Source organism: Nycticebus coucang, chromosome 4 (assembly GCF_027406575.1).
Source record: "Nycticebus coucang isolate mNycCou1 chromosome 4, mNycCou1.pri, whole genome shotgun sequence".
Classification (NCBI taxonomy): domain Eukaryota; kingdom Metazoa; phylum Chordata; class Mammalia; order Primates; family Lorisidae; genus Nycticebus; species Nycticebus coucang.
The window spans coordinates 132,395,331-132,414,937 of NC_069783.1; the positions used below are offsets into that span (position 1 = coordinate 132,395,331).

Here is a 19,607-nt window from a genome sequence, read left to right on the forward strand (position 1 = left end):
GCAGCTTTCACCTCCTCATGATGCTCTGGAGGCCGAGTTGGTGTCTCCTCCTGGGTGGCAGAAGGTTGTGCCTCCTCAGGATGCTCTGGAGGCTGAGTTGGGGTCTCCTGCTGGGTTATAGAAGATTCGGCCTCTTTGGTAGGCTCTGAAGTTATGGTAACCTCCACATCTGGAGGTTTAACTGTAACATTGGGCAAGTAATAAAGATGAGGTTTATCCTCACCTAGAGGTTGAAATATCAGCTTATGATTAGGTGGAGTTTGAGCTATATTCTCCATGGGGGACTCTGGAGCTTGAGCTGTGACCTCCTGCTGGATTTGAGAAGGTTCTGTCTCCCCAGGAGACACAAAAGGCTGAGCTGGCTGCTCCTGCTGTCTGGGGGAAGGGTCAGCCTACCCACAAAAGCATGGGCACTCAGTGTGGGTCTCCTCCTGGATGACAGGTGGTTTCACCTCCTCAGGATGCTCTGGAGGCTGAGTTGGAGTCTCCTGCTGGGCTGAAGAAGATTCAGCCTCCGTCACAGGCTCTGAAGTTATGGAAACCTCCACATCCGAAGGTTTACCTGTCACCTCATGATTATGTAGAGTTTGAGCTAAATTCTCCATAGGGGACTCTGGAGTTTGAACTGTGGCCTCCTGCTGTATTTGAGAAGGGTCAATCTCCCCCGGAGACACAAAAGGCTGAAGTGGCTGCTCTTCCTCACTGGGGTAATGTCCAGCCTCTGCAGGAAAGCCTGGAGACTCAGTTGGGGTCTCTTCCTGGTTGGCAGAATGTTTCGCCTCCTCAGGATGCTGTTCAGGCTGAATTGGGTTCTCCTCCTGGGTGGCAGAAGGTTTTGCCTCCTCAGGATGCTCTGGAGGCTGAGTTCGGTTCTCTTCCTGGGTGGCAGCAGGTTTCACCTCCTCAGGATGCTCTGGAGGCCGAGTTGGTGTCTCCACCTTGGTGGCAGAAGGTTGTGCCTCCTCAGGATGCTGTGGAGGCTGAGTTGGGGTCTCCTGCTGGGTTAAAGAAGATTCGTCCTCTTTGGTAGGTCTAAAGTTATGGTAACCTCCACATCTGCAGGTTTAACTGTAACATTGGGCAAGTAATAAAGATGAGGTTGATCCTCACCTGGAGGTGGTACTGTCACCTCATGATTAGGTGGAGTTTGAGCTATATTCTCCATCGGGGACTCTGGAGCTTGACCTGTGACCTCCTGCTGGATTTGAGAAGGTTCAGTCTCCCCAAGAGACACAAAAGGCTGAGGTGGCAGCTCCTGCTCACTGGAGGAAGGGTCAGCCTACCCACAAAAGCATGGGCACTCAGTTTGGGTCTCCTCCTGGATGGCAGGTGGTTTCACCTCCCCAGGATGCTCTGGAGGCTTAGTTGGAGTCTCCTGCTGGGCTGAAGAAGATTCAGCCTCCGTCACAGGCTCTGAAGTTATGGAAATCTCCACATTCGGAGGTTCACCTAACACCTCATGATTACGGAGATTTCGAGCTATATTCTCCATAGGGGACTCTGGAGTTTGAACTGTGGCCTCCTGCTGTATTTGAGAAGGGTCAATCTCCCCCGTAGACACAAAAGGCTGAGGTGGCCGCTCTTCGTCACTAGGGCAAGGTCCAGCAACTGCAGGAAATCCTGGAGACGCACTTGGGGTCTCTTCCTGGTTGGCAGAAGGTTTCGCCTCCTCAGGATGTTGTAGAGGCTGAGTTGGGGTCTTTTCCTGGGTGGCAGAAGGTTTCACCTCCTCAGCATGCTCTGGAGGCTGAGTTGGGTTCTCCTCCTGGGTGGCAGAAGGTTTCACCTCCTCAGGATGCTCTGGAGACTGAATTGGTTTCTCCTCCTGGGTGGCAGAAGGTTGTGCCTCCTCAGGATGCTCTGCAGGCTGAGTTGGGGTCTCCTGCTGGGTTATAGAAGATTCGGCCTCTTTGGTAGGCTCTGAAGTTATGGTAACCTCCACATCTGGAGGTTTAACTGTAACATTGGGTAAGTAATAAAGATGAGGTTGATCCTCACCTGGTGGTGGATCTGTCACCTCATGATTAGGTGGAGTTTGAACTATATCCTCCATCGGGGAGTCTGGAGCTTGTGCTGTGACCTCCTGCTGGATTTGAGAAGGTTCAGTCTCCCCAGGAGACACAAAAGGCTGAGGTGGCTGCTCCTGCTCACTGCGGGAAGGCTCAGACTTCCCACAAAAGCAAGGGCACTCAGTTTGGGTCTCCTCCTGGATAGCAGGTGGTTTCACCTCCTCAGGATGCTCTGGAGGCTGAGTTGGAGTCTCCTGCTGGGCTGAAGAAGATTCAGCCTCCGTCACAGGCTCTGAAGTTATGGAAACCTCCACATCCGGAGGTTTACCTATCACCTCATGATTACATAGAGTTTGAGCTATATTCCCCATTGGGGACTCTGGAGTTTGAACTGTGGCCTCCTGCTGTATTTGAGAAGGGTCAATCTCCCACGGAGAAACAAAAGGCTGAGGTGGCTGCTCTTCCTCACTGTGGCAATTTCCAGCCTCTGCAGGAAAGCCTGGAGACTCAGCTGGGGTCTCTTCCTGGTTGGCAGAAGGTTTCGCCTCCTCAGAATGTTCTAGACGCTGAGTTGAGGTCTCTTCCTGGATGGCAGAAGGTTTCACCTCCTCAGCATGCTCTGGAGGCTGAGTTGGGTTCTCCTCCTGTGTGGCAGCAGGTTTCACCTCCTCAGGATGCTCTGGAGGCCGAGTTGGTGTCTCCTCCTGGGTAGCAGAAGGTTGTGCCTCCTCAGGATGCTCTGGATGCTGAGCTGGGGTCTCCTGCTGGGTTATAGAAGATTCGGCCTCTTTGGTAGGCTCTGAAGTTATGGCAACCTCCACATCTGGAGGTTTAACTGTAACATTGGGCAAGTCATAAAGATGAGGTTGATGTTCACCTAGAGATTGAAATATCACCTTATGATTAGGTGGAGTTTGAGCTATATTCTCCATGGGGGACTCTGGAGCTTGAGCTATGACCTACTGCTGGATTTGAGAAGTTTCTGTCACCCCAGGAGACACAAAAGGCTGAGGTGGCTGCTCCTGCTCACTGGGGGAAGGCTCAGACTCCCCACAAAAGCATGGGCACTCCGTTTGGGTCTCCTCCAGGATGGCAGGTGGCTTCACCTACTCAGGATGCACTGGAGGCTGACTTGGAGTCTCCTGCTGGGCTGAAGAAGGTTCAGCCTCCGTCACAGGCTCTGAAGTTATGGAAACCTCCACATCCGGAGATTCACCTGTCACCTCAGGATTACGTAGAGTTTGAGCTATATTCTACATATAGGGGACTCTGGAGTTTGAACTGTGGCCTCCTGTTGTATTTGAGAAGGGTCAATCTCCCCCGGAGACACAAAAGTCTGAGGTGGCTGCTCTTCCTCACTGGGGCAAGGTCCAGCCTCTGCGGGAAAGCCTGGAGACTCAGTTGGGGTCTCTTCCTGGTTGGCAGAAGGTTTTGCCTCCTCAAAATGTTCTAGACGCTGAGTTGGTTTCTCTTCCTGGATGGCAGAAGGTTTCACCTCCTCAGCATGCTCTGGAGGCTGAGGTGGGTTCTCCTCCTGGGTGGCAGCAGGTTTCACCTCCTCAGGATGCTCTGGAGGCCGAGTTGGTGTCTCCTCCTGGGTGGCAGAAGGTTGTGCCTCCTCAGGATGCTCTGGAGGCTGAGTTGGGGTCTCCTGCTGGGTTAAAGAAGATTCGGCCTCTTTGGTAGGCTCTGAAGTTATGGTAACCTCCACATCTGGAGGTTTAACTGTGACATTGGGCAAGTAATAAAGATGAGGTATATCCTCACCTAGAGGTTGAAATATCACCTTATGATTAGGTGGAGTTTGAGCTACATTCTCCATGGGGGACTCTGGAGCTTGAGCTGTGACCTCCTGCTGGATTTGAGAAGGTTCTGTCTCCCCAGGAGACACAAAAGGCTGAGGTGGCTGCTCCTGCTGTCTGGGGGAAGGCTCAGCCTACCCACAAAACCATGGGCACTCAGTGTGGGTCTCCTCCTGGATGGCAGGTGGTTTCACCTCCTCAGGATGCTCTGGAGGCTGAGTTGGAGTCTCCTGCTGGGCTGAAGAAGATTCAGCCTCCGTCACAGGCTCTGAAGTTATGGAAACCTCCACAACCGGAGGTTTAACTGTCACCTCATGATTATGTAGAGTTTGAGCTAAATTCTCCATAGGGGACACTGGGGTTTGAACTGTGGCCTCCTGCTGTATTTGAGAAGGTTCAGTCTCCCCCGGAGACACAAAAGGCTGAGGTGGCTTCTCTTCCTCACTGGGGCAATGTCCAGCCTCTGCAGGAAAGCCTGGAGACTCAGTTGGGGTCTCTTGTGGGGTGGCAGAAGGTTTCTCCTCCTCAGGATGTTCTAGATGTTGAGTTGGTGTCTCCTCCTGGGTGGCGGAAGGTTTCACCTTCTCAGCATGCTCTGGTGGCTGAGTTGGGTTCTCCTCCTGGGTGGCAGAAGGTTTCACCTCCTCAGGATGCTCTGGAGGCTGAGTTGGGTTCTTCTCCTGGGTGGCAGAAGGTTTTACCTCCTCAGGATCCTCTGGAGGCTGAATTGGGGTCTTTTGCTGCGTTAAAGAAGGTTCTGTCTCTTCGGTAGGCTCTGAATTTATGGTAACCTTCACATCTGGAGGTTTAATTGTAACACTGGGCAATTAATAAAGATAAGGTTGATCCTCACCTGGAAGTTGAACTGTCACCTCATGGTTAGGTGGTGTTTGAGCTATATTCTCCATGGGGGACTCTGGAGCTTGAGCTGTGACCTCCTGCTGGATTTGAGAATGTTCAGCCTCCCCAGGAGACACAAAAGGCTGAGGTGGCTGCTCCTGCTCACTAATGGAAGGCTCAGCCTCCACAGGAAGGCCTGGAGGCTTAGCTGGGGTTCCCTGCTGTGTAGCAGAAGGTTCAACCTCTTGGGGGTACTCTACGTTTTGAGCTGGGCCTTCTTGTTGGGTTGGGGACAGTCCAACCTACTCAAAATTTGAGACCTCTTGTTGGGTTGAGGAAAGTTCCACCTCTTCAGGGCGCTCTGGAGGCTGAGCTGGGGCCTGCTGCTGGCTTAAAGTAGGTTCAATGTTGTTACTTGACTCTGAAGTTAGTGTAAGCTCCAGATCTACAGGTTTAACTGTGACTTTGGGCAAGACTAAATGATAAATTCAGCCCGAGTTTGAGATGGAACATTTACCTCATGATGTATCACTGGCTGAGACACATCCTCGTCAGTATTAGTTGGCTGCTGAGCTGAGGTCTCCTGCTCTGTTAAAGAAGGTTCTACCTGCTCAAAAGGCTGTGGAGCCTGAGCTGAGGCCTGCTGCTCAGTTAAAGGTTCTACTTCCTCAGGGTACTCTTCTAGGGTTTCTTGATGGAGTAAAGAGGATGGGATCTCCTCAGGGGTCTCTGGATTTCGACTTTCATCTTTTACATTGAACTGAGAAAGTTCACCTTGTGCACGGGCCTCTTGAGCCACCTCTGGGTTTCTCACAAATCCCAGAGGTATGCTGCCAGGGTAAAGTAAATCCATACTTTGATCTGTATAATCGTCATTCTGCAGAATTTGTTTGTAAGACCGAGATTTTGATTCAAATTGGTCTAGAGCTCCAACAACTTTAGTGAGCTGTGGATGTTGAGCTAGATCTTCCTTCAGGTTCTTTGGTGAAACAATGAATGTTGTTGGTTTTGAACTGTGACTATCTAGAGGTGGAACAAGTATTTCAAATGCCTGGTGAGCTGTAACCTCATCTGGACTTACAGTTTGAATCTTCCTTATGAGTTGAGGACGCAGAGTTAGGACTGGGTTCTGATCCCAACCGGGCGTTGGAACCACCTCTGGAGGGCTTCGTCGTCTCCTTAGCTTATTCCTCAGAAGCCGACGACGTAGAATAGTAACCCTATCTGGCCCTTGAGGTAGCTCTTGAGCTGAATCCGTGTCCGGGAATGGAGCCAAATTCTCAGGCAACTCCTGAGGTGAAGCCAACAAGTGGGAAGGAGCAGAAGACCCCAGGTAATCAAAGTCCCCAGGATCTGCTGGGGGTGTAGGCACATGAGGGGATTCGGGTGAGAGATCCGAAGAGAGGGAAGACCAGGGCTCTTTTGGCCCTGGGGATTCGGAGGTAGGCTGGACCCTGTCAGGGGGCCACCTCCAAATAGCAGCTGCCTGTATCAGCAGCCACAACAATTGCTCCGTGAGAAGGACCCGTGGGGTCCACAGTCGCAGTAGGGACATAATGTCCAGAGGCTCCGGCGCCAATGAGAGCCGGAACTCTTATGGCAGCTCCGCAGCGCGAGCACCCACTGCAACTGTGTGCCCCGCCCCCACCCTTTATCTACGACAACCTTTGTTTACGCAGCAACCTTTATTAAGCTCGGGCTGGCTCCATGCCGTCAGGGTGAGCTGTTGCCCACAGTCCCTGAGCCCAAACCCCCTCCCCACAGAGATACAACTGTCTCACACCAGAACATCCCTCCCGCCCTTAGCAGAGCAAGATTTCGGCCACTGACTAGGGTAGCCTCAGGACTCCAGCAGCCCATTATGGTAGGGGCGCCGGAGCTTCCCAAGGACGTCACAGAGCCTCGCCTCTTGGCACATTCAGAAGTGCTAGCTCGGTTCTGGCAGCCTGAACTCGTCTTCCTCCAAGCTGAAATCCCAGAGATATTCTTCTTCCCCCCAGCAGTACTGCTTCCAAGAAACACAATTGACCTGCAAAATGATCACCAGTTGGACACCACGGCCAGGAGGCTGCTGCTGGGTGCGCGGACATGGCTGCGGCAGCTGCGGCGGCTGCGGCAGTTGCGGCAGCTGCGGCGGCGGCCGCAGGCTGCGCTCGGGCCTGAGCGCCCAGCGCCCAGCGCACTCCCGTGGGGCCGCCGGCCTGTCCGCACTGTCCTCAGGTGCACTGGCCAGGCACCTCTTGGCTTGGTGGACACCTGGGGCCTTCGCCTGTCCAGCCTTACTAGGCCGAACTGCTGGGGAGTCCGGCGTCAGGGGGTGCCACGGAGCCAGGGGGAACGGCGAGGCACTGGCGGGAGCCTCCTGGCGGTGCTCCCCCTACCTCCCACCTCCCTGCGCCCCGCCCCGAGGCTGGGGCTTTGGAGCACGCAGCCCGGGAAAACATTAACTTTTGGGCCACGTGCAGAATAGCATCATCTACATGGACATTCCTTCCTCCTACCATCTCAGAAAATCTTTGATAACAAATTGAGAAAATGCAGATGATCTTTCCAACAGATGAAATTGCCAATACTCAAGCTTTTAGAAAAAGAAAGGGGAAAAGGACAGAGACAATGAACTCAGAACATGCAAATAATGACCTGGATAAAGGACCGAGAGACCCATATTCGGGAAATGCCTTTCTGCCCGGTGAGATCTCCAGTGAGGATGAAGAGCCCTTAGCAGAACTGTCTAAGGAGGAATTGTGCACCAAAATAAAAAGCCTGAAAGAAAACTAACAAACACGAAAAGAAAACAGCGGACTTGGACAGTCTTTGGTCATGCTTCAAGTGTTACCACAGGCAGTCACCCAGTTTGCAGAGCTGGTTGGTATGGCAGAAGCCCTGCTTAAAGGTGTAGGAACCACGTCTACGTCTGCATCCACCCTCTGGAGAGCAACAAACAACTCCTCCCCAGACTCATTTACTTCAACATGCAGTAACTCTAATTCTAATTGCAGTTCACCAGTTTCCTTGAAGGCTGAGGAAGAGCATCAGGCTGATAAGAAGCAGTTCAAGATTGAGAAATGGCAGATTGCCCGTTGTAATAAGAGCAAGCCTCAGAAGTTTATTAATGACTTAATGCAAGTGCTATACACAAATGAATATATGGCCACACACAGCCTGACGGGAACAAAATCCTGTACTTCAAGGGACAAAGCCGTAAAACCAGCTATGAATCAGAATGAAGTGCAAGAAATCATAGGAGTAACAAAACAATTATTTACCAATACGGATGATGTTTCAATTAGGAGTATGATAGGGCAAAAGCTAAACAACTGTACCAAGAAGCCAAATTTAAGCAAAAATCCTAACTCTCAGGATATTAAGTAGATTATTTTGGTATTACAGGTATCTGTAACAAAGCTCCTTCAGTTCTAAATCTAGCATTGGATTTTGTGGAGAATCTGCAACCCTCCTGGCAGTGAGCAGAGACAGACATCTGCAGTGACAAGCTGTAAGACATCGTATCATCACTGGGCTCCCTGAGGGACCAACAAGCTCGCTGAAGAAGCTGCATGTAGGTAGAATCCCTCCTAAATACCAGTGATGCATCAGACCAGAGAATTTCTCCCAATCAAATAAGCGTGCAATATCATTTTTTGGAAGTATGCATTTCCTGATCCCCCCATACTACTCTGTACAGCTAACTTAACTGGATAGTCAGAATTCTTATCATAGCAACAAAAATTTCAATCTTTAAGATTATTCATCGTCCCAACTGATCATTATACATTTATTATTATCAATGACTCCTCTTTAGAGTGTTTGAATCTTAGTGTAAGTACATGTTTGGAAAAGTAAACAGTGAAATAATCGATGTTCACAAATATGAGAGCAGCAAATTCAGATAATAATGAAAATCTGATAATCATGACTAACAAGTAGTAAGATTTTAGCAATAAAATTATAGAATTATTCCATTATCTAAAAATGTATAAAATAGGAATATGAAAAAAATCTTGCAGGTGTCAAGGTTTTTATATTTTAATATGACTCTACTCTAACACACACACACACACACACACAAATCCAGGTTTGGGGGATTATTAAAACAATGCATTGATTTTCAGAATTTCCTTTTTGTTTGTTTACCAGACATGTTTTAACTTTTTATTGCCCAAAGTATATTAACTACATATGTGTAATATAAAACATCAATATCGCCTAAGACATCCTATAGAAGATATAACGTCATATCTATTTGGTTGACTATGTTGCTAAACAGCTTAGTTTTTGCCGGGAGCCAAAACATATCACAAGAATGCCCCTTGCTATCTTGATTTTACGAGCAAACTATTCTCAGGAATTCAACCATAAACAGCAACGGTACTTTCCCCTTGCATATCTCTTCAAAAATGCACCCGCTGCCTTAGGGTCCTTCTCCTAGTAATTTTCCAGAAACTTGCCCCCTCCCCGCCCTGTTAGGAATAGCCCTTAGTTACTTCCTCGTTTGAATGCTTATAAGTCCAGCTGAAAAATAAACTCTTCGGAGCTTGATCAGACTCTTGACTTGCTCTCATTCTTTCGTGTCTCTTGTCCCCTCATTCGACTGACCCCTTTGTTTCCCAGGTCCCCGTTGAATTCCCCGCGGGCCGGGGCAATTGGCGCCCGACGAGGGGCAAGGGTACGGGGGTGTCATCGAACGTTGCTGCCAGTAAGGGTACCCTTATCATTGGATTGCCGCAACACCAAGGTTGTGAGTGAAAATCCGCACTGTGATCGCCGCGCCACAAGAAGGACGTGAGTGAAGATCCGCACTGAGATCGCCGCAGAATTGCCCACCTGCGAGTCTGATCCGTCAAGGTAAGAGAAAGCAACGAGTTTATGGGACAAACGTTAAGTAAACATGACTTGTTTATTCAGGGACTCAAGGAGTCCCTCAAGACACGAGGAATTCGGATAAAGAAAAAAGATCTCTATAAATTTTTTGTTTTTATTGGTGATATCTGTCTTTGGTTCCCCCAAGAAGGCACTATTGATGTTCTGAGATGGACTAGAGTCGGTGATTGTCTAAAAGATTATTATAGAACATTTGGCCCCGAAAAAATCCCCGTTCATGCATTTTCCTACTGGAACTTGATCTATGATATTTTAAAAACTTACAACCAATGGCCTGATATCCAAGAAGTTGTTAAAGAGAAAAGGTGCTTAAAGAACACTCCAGACCACCCTCAGCCTGCCCTTCTGTTTCTGTTCCTATGCCTGAGTCTGACACTCCCCCCAATCCTGAACCTCTCAAACCTCCTATTAATTCCCTATACCCCTCCCTTGAGGAGCCCCCTCCCAACTCCCTCTCCCCCGAAGAAACGACCACCCGGGAAGAGGAGGCCGCTAAGTATCACCATTCTGACTGGCCTCCCTTCCCTTCCATCCTAAATCATCCCCCTTCCTATGCTTCTGCCCCTCCATTTTGTGCTCCAATTCTAGGCGTAGATACGCCAATTGAAAATGTCAAACGCAAACTATGTCAAGAGGTCTCCTCCCTTAACGACTTACTCCAAACAAGGAAGAAACATTTAAAACTCATTCAAGAGTTACGTGCTTTAGAATTGGAGCTAAAAATCCCCCCCCACCCCAACGTTCCATAAACATAGCTCAAAAGAAAAACCTTTAAAGGCGCTGCACACCTTTCCTGTAACTAAGATAAAAGGGAATCCCCCTTCCGAATCAGAACCAAAACCCCCCTCTGATGGGGATGAACACCCCTCGGCAGATGAAGCCTCAGATAATGACCACGAGGCCTCTGACTCAGATGCTGAAAAAGCTGAAACTACCGATCAGCAGTATCGTCGCTTGAATTTCAAGCATGTTAAAGAATTAAAATCTGCTGTGTCCCTCTATGGCCCCACAGCCCCTTTCACTATATCTATAGTTGAATCTCTGAGCGAGCGGTGGCTCACCCCAAATGACTGGTTCTTTATAACCCGTGCCACCCTGCCTGGAGGTGATTATGTCCTCTGGAGAACCGAATATGCTGATAACTGCAAAGAAACAGCAGCCCGTAATCTCGAAAATAAGACCTCCAAGAAATGGACTAGGGATAAACTCATGGGACATAGTCCCTATGATAGTAACATCATACAAGCTAAATTTTCCCCCGGCCTCCTGGCCCAAATACAGAATGCTGCCCTTAAAGCATGGAGAAAGCTCCCTCCCAAGAGATCGGCAACTACCTCCTTGGCCAACATTCGACAGGGCCCTGACGAGCCTTATAGTAATTTCATCAGCCGCCTTACCGATGCGGCTGAGAGGCTCGTCGGCCAACAAGAAAATGAAAGCGAGTTCATTAAACATCTCGCATTTGAAAATGCAAACCCTGCATGTCAAGCCGCCATACGGCCTCACCGCAGCGGCAAGACCATTTCTGATTATGTTAAACTTTGTGCAGGTATCGGCACCGCTCACTCCATGGGACTCGCTATTGGAGCCGCCCTTAAAGAATTCGCTCAGGGAAACAACCCAAAAACTTGTTTTAGTTGTAAACAACCAGGACACTTTTCTAGAGACTGCACGGCCCCTAAGGCCGAACGACCCATACCGCCCACTCTTTGTCCAGGATGCAAGCGAGGCAAACACTGGGCGTCCGAATGCCATTCAAAAACAGACGCCCAAGGCAATCCCTTACCTCAGAAGCAGGGAAACTTCCTACGGGGGCAGCCCCTGGCCCCCAAACGGGCACAAACCCCTGGGGCTATCAGGTTTGTCCCCTAAAACCCGCCCCCTCAAGTCCAAGCCTCCTCTCCCTCTCCCGAGCAACTGCCGGCAGCGCAGGACTGGACCTCTGTTCCTCCACCAGCGCAATACTAACACCTGAAATGGGCATCCAAATCCTCCCTACTGGGGTTTATGGTCCCTTGCCCCCCAACACTTTCGGACTTCTTCTTGGCCGTGCCAGTACCACCCTACAAGGCCTCACTATTCCCCCCGCATCATTGATAACGATTACGCCGGAGAAATTAAAATACTTGCTTCCGCCTCCCTCGGCCCTATAACCATTCACCCAGGCCAAAGAATAGCTCAGCTAATATTACTTCCCCTCTTACCCTCCAACCATCCTTATTCTCTAAAAACCCGGGGTACTCATAACCTCGGTTCCTCTGATGCCTATTGGGTCAGACAAATCACACAAGAAAAACCCCTCCTTAAGCTACAACTAAACGGCAAAACTTTTGAAGGGTTACTTGACACTGGGGCAGACGCCACAGTAATCGCCAGTAAATACTGGCCCCCTTCCTGGCCCCTCACTACTTCCCTAACCCATCTCCGGGGTATTGGCCAAACCTCCAACCCCCAACAGAGTGCTGAAATCCTCAAATGGACAGACGAGGAAGGCAACACTGGTACTGTCCAACCTTATGTTGTGCCTGGCCTCCCAGTCAATCTCTGGGGCAGAGACATCCTGGCCCAACTAAGACTAATTATGTGCAGTCCAAATATGAAAGAAAATGCAGCCAGATGGCTGCCTGAAAGATTAGTAAAACAAATTGATAACAATTCTAAAATCCAGGGAGAAAAACCTCCCTGAGATTATCTTTCTCCTTTCCCTTCCAGAACCACGGATTTCCATCCATGATGCTGCCTTATCTCCTGATCTTCTGCCTTCCGGCACTGGGCCAACCTGTTCCAGCAGTTACCAAGCCCTTCGCTTGGCGCTTTTATTTAACTAAAATTCGACCGATGAAAACACAGATTGACAAACTTCATAAGCTTAGCTTAGATTTACAAAAACAAAAATTTTCTTCTGAGGCAAACGAGTGATGGAAATCCTCCATGTACTCCTTACTCATGCCCCTTGCAGGTCCCCTTATTCTTGCTATTAATAATCACCCTTGGACCCATTATTCTTAACAAAATCATGAATTTTATCAAATCACAGATTGACTCCCTGGCATCAAAACCCATTCAAGTCCATTATCATAGACTCGACCTTGCAGACCGGGGCCTTGCCTAACCTAACAACGAAGATATTCCTCCGGGAACCGCGTAAGCACTCAGAGCTATGCACGTTGACTCACCATCATATGTGAGTACAACCTGGGTACCTTTTTACGGGGTGCAATAAAGACACTGCAGAGGGAAGGCATAAACAGCCTCTCTGAGTCCCTTGGAAGCAAACCTGATTTGCATAGAGGTTAGCGTGGTAAAAATTTCTCCTCTCCTCCCCAAAAGACGCTCAAACTTATCATGCGGTCATTATGCCCGCGGGAGGAATCAGGTCAATACTTCCCCCCAAAAGGTTAATGCCCTCTCTTCTACGCTGACAACTGACAGACCCCAACAATTTAAAAAACTAAAAGGGAGGAGATGCCGGGAGCCAAAACATATCACAAGAATGCCCCTTGCTATCTTGATTTTACGAGCAAACTATTCTCAGGAATTCAACCATAAACAGCAACGGTACTTTCCCCTTGCATATCTCTTCAAAAATGCACCCGCTGCCTTAGGGTCCTTCTCCTAGTAATTTTCCAGAAACTAGCCCCCTCCCCGCCCTGTTAGGAATAGCCCTTAGTTACTTCCTCGTTTGTGTGCTTATAAGCCCAGCTGAAAAATAAACTCTTCGGAGCTTGATCAGACTCTTGACTTGCTCTCATTCTTTCGTGTCTCTTGTCCCCTCATTCGACTGACCCCTTTGTTTCCCAGGTCCCCGTTGAATTCCCCGCGGGCCGGGGCAAGTTTTAGCTGATTTATTTTAATCACAGCAGAAGAAAAATGTGTTGAAACAATCATATGGGTTGAATAATCACACACACAAATCATTTTGTAAATCAATAGAAGATTAAACACCCAAAGCCTTCCTGCAGGTCAGGTTGTCATACATGATAACTCTACAATGAGAAGCCATGCTTCTTCACTGCACAAGGTCATGTTTAAACTTGGAAAAGAGAATGCTACAATAGTTACAAAGTTCAATATCCCAGATCCAGGGCACATTCCATAAATGTTGCTTGATAACAATGTAGTTGTATAAATTAAATGTTCTTAAAGAAATAACTTATGTAACATTTGCTACTTTTACTTAAACGTAAATAAATCCCACTGAAAAGATAAAAAAAAATGAGCACCAGTTAGGGCGGCAGGCAGAACACACATTTGTTCCATTGGTTATTTACTCCAAAATGTTGCCATTTCTGCTCAACTTTCAGTATCCTTTCTTCCACGTTTGACAATTAATTCACCACTCTATCATGTGGGGGCTGCCATGGAATCAGAGATGACTCTGAAATTTCTGTAGGAAGGGTTTTAAGAGTTGAGCAATTCAACTTAGCAGAGAAGGTATTGCTGCAAATGAATAGCCCTTTAGGTCAGCAATGGGCAAACACAGTCAATAATCTAGAAGGTCTATCCTGTACGCACACATGGAGAAAGACACATAGTGTGTTAAAGTCAGCATGTTAAATTATTATCTTCAAATACTACTATAACAGAACCCAAGTGACTTATTTCACAACTCTTCAGTGTGTATCACTCTTAGGAAAATGTGGAACTCTGAGAATATTTCTGGTGCTTTTACTAAAGTCCTGGCTCTTGGCTCTAACCCCTTATTTGAAGTTTGGAGAGCAGAAGTGAGGACTGTTAGAATTCTAATATGGGTGCAGACACAGGAGAGAGGTTTGTCTCTCTCACTTGGAGATAAAATAGTACTTCGTCTTTTTCCCAGAATCTAGCATATGACTTGGTGCACAGTAATGGTTTTAAAGTTGGAGGTGATTCCAAGATTTACCTCATTTAGAGATGACCTGTTGTTAGAATCAGATTTCTGAAATTGGTGCTGACTTTCTTCCTTCCTCTCACATTTCACAGGAAATGAGTATTCTTTTTTTTTTTTTTTTTGAGTCAGAGTCTTACTATGTGGCCCTCAGTAGAGTGCCGTGGCATCACAGCAACCTCAAACTCTTGGGTTTAAGCGATTCTCTTACCTCAGCCTCCCGAGTAGCTGGGAAGAAACTAGTATTCTTAAAGTTTGACATTTTCTTTACTGGTTTTATTTAAATAGAATTATAATAATTTGCCTTAAATAGAATAAAACTTCAAATACTTTTTCAGACTTCAACCACTTTCTCTTTCACTCCCTTCTTCAAAACAAAACACTTTGCAACTCTGGAGCAAGTTAAATAATCAAAAACTTAGCCCCAAATTAAGTTCCCCTGACACAAAACACATTTTTGGCTCCTTAAAAAAAAATCTCATACATAGTAAATAATGATAACTTTAGAAATTACTTTAGCAACTTAGTCCCTAATTAAGGGACTTCACATACAGTTATGCATTGCTTGCCATATGAGGAGGAGCTTGAAAAATGCATCATTAAAAAAAATGCAATTATGGGGAAAGGGCCAAGGAAGGGGAAGGGAGGGGGAAGGTTTTGGTGGAGGGAGAGTAATGGGTGGGACCACATCTATGGTACATCTTAGAATGGGTACAGGTGAAACTTACTAAATGCCTATATACAGTAACTAAGAAAATGCCATGAAGGCTACGTTGAACAGTTTGATGAGAATATTTTAGATTGTATATGAAAGCAGCACATTATACCCCTTGATTGCACTAATGTACACAGCTATGATTTAACAATAAAAATAAATTAATTAAAAAAATGCATTAGGCAATTTAGTTGTTGTGGTATAGGTGGTATACGTGTATCCTGTTATATACCCAGGCTATATGGTATAGCCTATTGCTCCTAGGTAACAAATCTGTACAGTATGTTATGGTACTAAATATGGCAGGCAACTATAACACAGTGGTGAAGTATTTGTGTATCTAAATATAGAAAAGATACAGTAAAAATATAGTAGAAAAGATTTTTAAAAGGTACACCTGTATAGCCTTGTTATATTTTTATGAGATTACCATGACATATGTAGTTTATTGTTGACATAAGCTTGTTAGGTGGCACATGACTGTAATTGATTTACAGAAAGGATCTTCAGCAAAATATTCCATCTAAGATAAGTAGATGTTGAATTCTAGGTAATAAGCTACATTAGAAAGGCATAATAGTTTTTAAAAGCTATAGCATAATCACACTTAGGTCAATAATTACTTTCTGCTCAAATTCCTGGGATCCTGTTTTAGGGGACTTAAAAAGTCTTCTCTTCAATTAGCCTAGAATCCCTAACCCCAGGTGGGAGAGACTAACTGAGACCTGCTCGTCACACTTGGGGGGAGTGGGGGACGGGGATATCGAGCATCGGCAAAGAAGGCCCAGATCTGTCAGCAAACTGTGAGTTACCTGTGATATACCCTTAAAGATGGACAGAGATGGCTCACTGAGGCCAGGGAGCAGACTGTACTTAAGATCCCAACCCCAACAAACCCCAGGCAAGTGCGAGAGTTTTTGGGGTCTGCAGGGTTCTGTTGACTTTGGGTACCAGGCTTTGCTGAAATTGCAAAACCCCTCTATGAAGCCATGAGGGAGGGACACCCCTTCGAATGGACAACAGAAAGAGAACTTAAGACTGCTCTGCTCTCTTCCCCCACTTTGGGACTCCCTGATATTACAAAACCATTTCATCTCCATGTAGATGAACATAAAGGGATAGCCCTATCTCCTGGGATGTGTCCCTATCTCCCGGAGTGTGTCAGAACTCTCCCCACCCCACCCCCACCCTTCTGGCCATTGAGATTGGCGGGACCCTATCAGCTTTAAATTCTAGTATAGGCATAAGAGATAACCAATCCAAAGGCCACACTTTGCTTCCCATGCCCCTCACCCCATATCCACTGCATAAAACCCCCAGCCCATGACGAGTACAGGGCTCTGGGCTCTAGGTCTCACCAGCTGCGTCTGGGGGAAGGCCGACAGCCTTGGTTCGAGCCTGAATAAATGCCCTCATGTGATTTGCATCGGTGTCCAGCTCTCTCTTGGTGATTCCGATTCTCGAATGCAACACCATAATGAGACATTCTTTTGATTTCTAAAAGCAGAAAATAAGGGCATTTTCCTGTAAATTTCCTCATCTCACATTTTAATTTTTAACATAACTGTAAGGACCAAGTTAACTCCATTTTGTTAAAACTAACTTCATCTTGTCCCTCAGTCTTCATTTTGCAGCTGCATACCAAAGGCATTAGGCAACCTGCTCCCTTCCCTGCCCCCCTGTCCTTGCCCCATGATCTGTGCCCTTGCATAATGTCTGCTCCGAGTGATAGCAACACTCTCCCAGACACCCAAGGACAAATACTGCTCAGTCCCCTAGACCCCTATTAGCTCGCCCCAGCAGCTCACCTCACACCCCCTCCCTTTTCTATCCTTTCTGTACCCTTAAAATCCTCCCTCCTTTTCAAGATCAGGGTTTCTCTGCTCTCCTGCTGCACCAGGACCAGGGAGCCCAGGCTCAAGCTTATAAATAAAGACTTGGTCTCCGGGTGATTTATGTGGGGGATCTCGTGACTTGGGCACAACAATAACAATTTATTAAAAATATGTATGAAGTATCAACTGTGTTTGGTCCAAAAAACTTTATGATCTTACAGGCAGGAACTAAGGAATTTACAATTTGTAGGAAATAAAAAATGTGAAAACAAAAATGTTCAATCATGCCTGGGCATGGTGGCTCATCCCTGTAATCCTAGTACTCTAGAAAGCTGAGGTGGAAGGATCACTTGAGCTCAGGAGTTCATGTCCAGCCTGAGCAAGAGTGAGACCCTGTTTCTACTAAAGACAAAAATAAAATTAAAAAAAAAAAAAAACCCAGCCGGCATTGTGGCAGTACTTGTAGTCCCAACTCCTTAGGCAGCTGAGGCAGGAGGATCATTTGAAACCAGGAGTTTGAAGTTGTTATAAGCTAGGCTGATTCCAATAGCCTGGACAACAGAGTGAGACTCAGTCTCAAAATAAAAAAAGTTCAATCATAATATGATTAAATACTAAGGCATTAAATGGGGGTCAAAATGAGGGTCAAAGTGAGTTCAAACCTGGGATAGAGACCCCTGTAGACATATTAGAAGCAAGAGACAAGTATTGACTCCCCAGGAACCAAAATTCCACCAAATACAATATACAAAGCTTCGCAGATAGACAGCATTTGAACATTTTATTGGTAGAAACTGGCCTATATATTGTAGACAATACAAATTCCTTCAAGGCAAACTAAAGCCATAGGCTTTTGGTCTAAGGATTTTGTGTATGTATGAGGGATATCTTTGCATACTAGGGAGAGATAAACAACACAAACATCTAGTCTGGTGCTTGAAGGTTATTACTCAGACTTGACAGTTGGAAGGCTGAGACTTATCAGGGCCATCTCTTTTAAAACAGTCTACCTGCTGAGCAGGGAAGTAAGACTTCCAGTAGAAGGGCTGCCCAGGTTGGAAGGCTGAGACTTATCAGGGCCATCTCTGATTTTTCAGTCTCTGACCCTTCAGGGCTACGAAGCAGACAGCAATTCTGTTCAGGCACTTCCTGTTCATCAAGTTTCCTGTAACAGTCACAATGCTGTAGAACTCAACAGGGACACAATCAGTGCCATTCAATAGCACAACCACTTTCACAGCTCACAGGAAAGCAGCCAATTATGTGTACTACATAGGAATCATATTCACCCAATATCAATGCCGGAAATGAAAGCTGAAACTGAATTCTTAATTCAAAAAACATAATCTAATAAACTTTCTCTTCAACAGAATTCATTTATCTATTTATTCAGGTAGAAAACAACGCTGATAATAGTTAACATATTTTGTCTGTTTACTACGTAAGCATAGTTCTGAGTTTTTGCATTTGTCACCTCACTTACTCATACAATTATCTCCCATATGGTAGGTTGAATTACTAACTTCATTTTGCAGAGAAAATGACTGTAGCTTAGAAATATTAACCATCTTCAAATCTCTCTGGTTATAAAACCTAAATTACATAAAAAATCTTGAAGAGATTGAGTTAGAACTTGAACCCAGGTGTTCAAAGCTTATAGTCAGGCTGGGCTTGGTGGCTCATGCCTGTAATCCTAGCACCCTGGGAGGCCAAGGCAGGTGGATTGCTTGAGTTCACGAGTTCATGAACAGCCTGAGCAAAAATGAGGCTGTCTCCACTAAAAATAGAAGAACTGAGGCAAGAGGTCCACTTAAGCCCAAGAGTTGGAGGTTGCTATGAGTTACGACACCACGGCACTCTACCCAGGGCAACAGCTTGAGACTCTATCTCAAAAAAAAAAAAAAAATCTCATAATCAGTATTCTGCATGCTAGGCAAACAATTGAGAAAGAATACCTGGATCAAAGACTTTCTATGTGAACTGAGGCAAGTCATTCTACACCTACAAAATGCGTACAATAATATTTGCTGTCATTTTTCTCACAGATGTCACAGAGAACAAATCTGAGACCATTTCCGTAGAAGAATTTAGTGAATAAGAACATAAGATGGAGTGTTTTAGATATCCATATTTTCATCCACTTAACTTTTCAAAATCCCAGTACTTTGGGAGGCTGAGGCAAGAATATTGGTTGAGGCCAGGAGTTTGAGACTACCCTGGGCAGCATAGTGAGATCTTGTCTCTATTTTTAAAAATTATTTAAAATTGGCTGGGTACCTATAGCTCAATGGTTAGAGTGCTGGCCCCCTGTACCGGTGTTGGTGGGTTTGAACTCAGCCTGGACCTGCTAAATAAAACAAAATAAAACAAACAAACAAACAAACAGAAAAAGACAACAACAACAGACATTTTGGCTTGGTGCCTGTAGCTCAGTGGTTAGGGTGCTGGCCACATGTACCAGGGCTGGTGGGTTTAAACGCAGCTAGGGCCTGCTAAACAAAAACCAACAAACAAAAAAATAGCCAGGCATTGTGGCTGGCACCTGTAATTCCAGATACTTGGGAGGTGAAGGGAAGAGAATCGCTTAAGCCCAAGAATTTGAGGTTGCTGTGACTGTGACGCCACTGCACTCTACCAAGGGTGACAAAGTGAGACTCT

The 19,607-nt window shown here is 46.5% G+C and overlaps 1 protein-coding gene, 1 long non-coding RNA gene and 1 pseudogene across 2 annotated transcripts; 1 reads left to right on the forward strand and 2 right to left on the reverse strand.

The window, feature by feature from the left end:
* Positions 1–5,126: 5,126 nt before the first annotated feature.
* Positions 5,127–6,467, reverse strand: LOC128584426 (leucine-rich repeat-containing protein 37B-like). Its single transcript, XM_053589391.1, has one exon. It carries the CDS (start codon positions 6,204–6,206, stop codon positions 5,127–5,129), a length of 1,080 nt encoding a protein of 359 aa, XP_053445366.1. The 5' UTR covers positions 6,207–6,467.
* Positions 6,468–6,923: 456 nt separating this feature from the next.
* LOC128583480 (BEN domain-containing protein 6-like) lies at positions 6,924–12,351 on the forward strand (annotated as a pseudogene).
* A 1,074-nt stretch (positions 12,352–13,425) lies between these two features.
* Positions 13,426–18,220, reverse strand: LOC128583518 (uncharacterized). Its single transcript, XR_008379483.1, has 3 exons — positions 17,960–18,220; positions 16,473–16,611; positions 13,426–13,919 (listed from the first exon to the last, which is right to left on the reverse strand). It is a non-coding gene; the product is annotated as an uncharacterized LOC128583518 (long non-coding RNA).
* Positions 18,221–19,607: the final 1,387 nt, after the last annotated feature.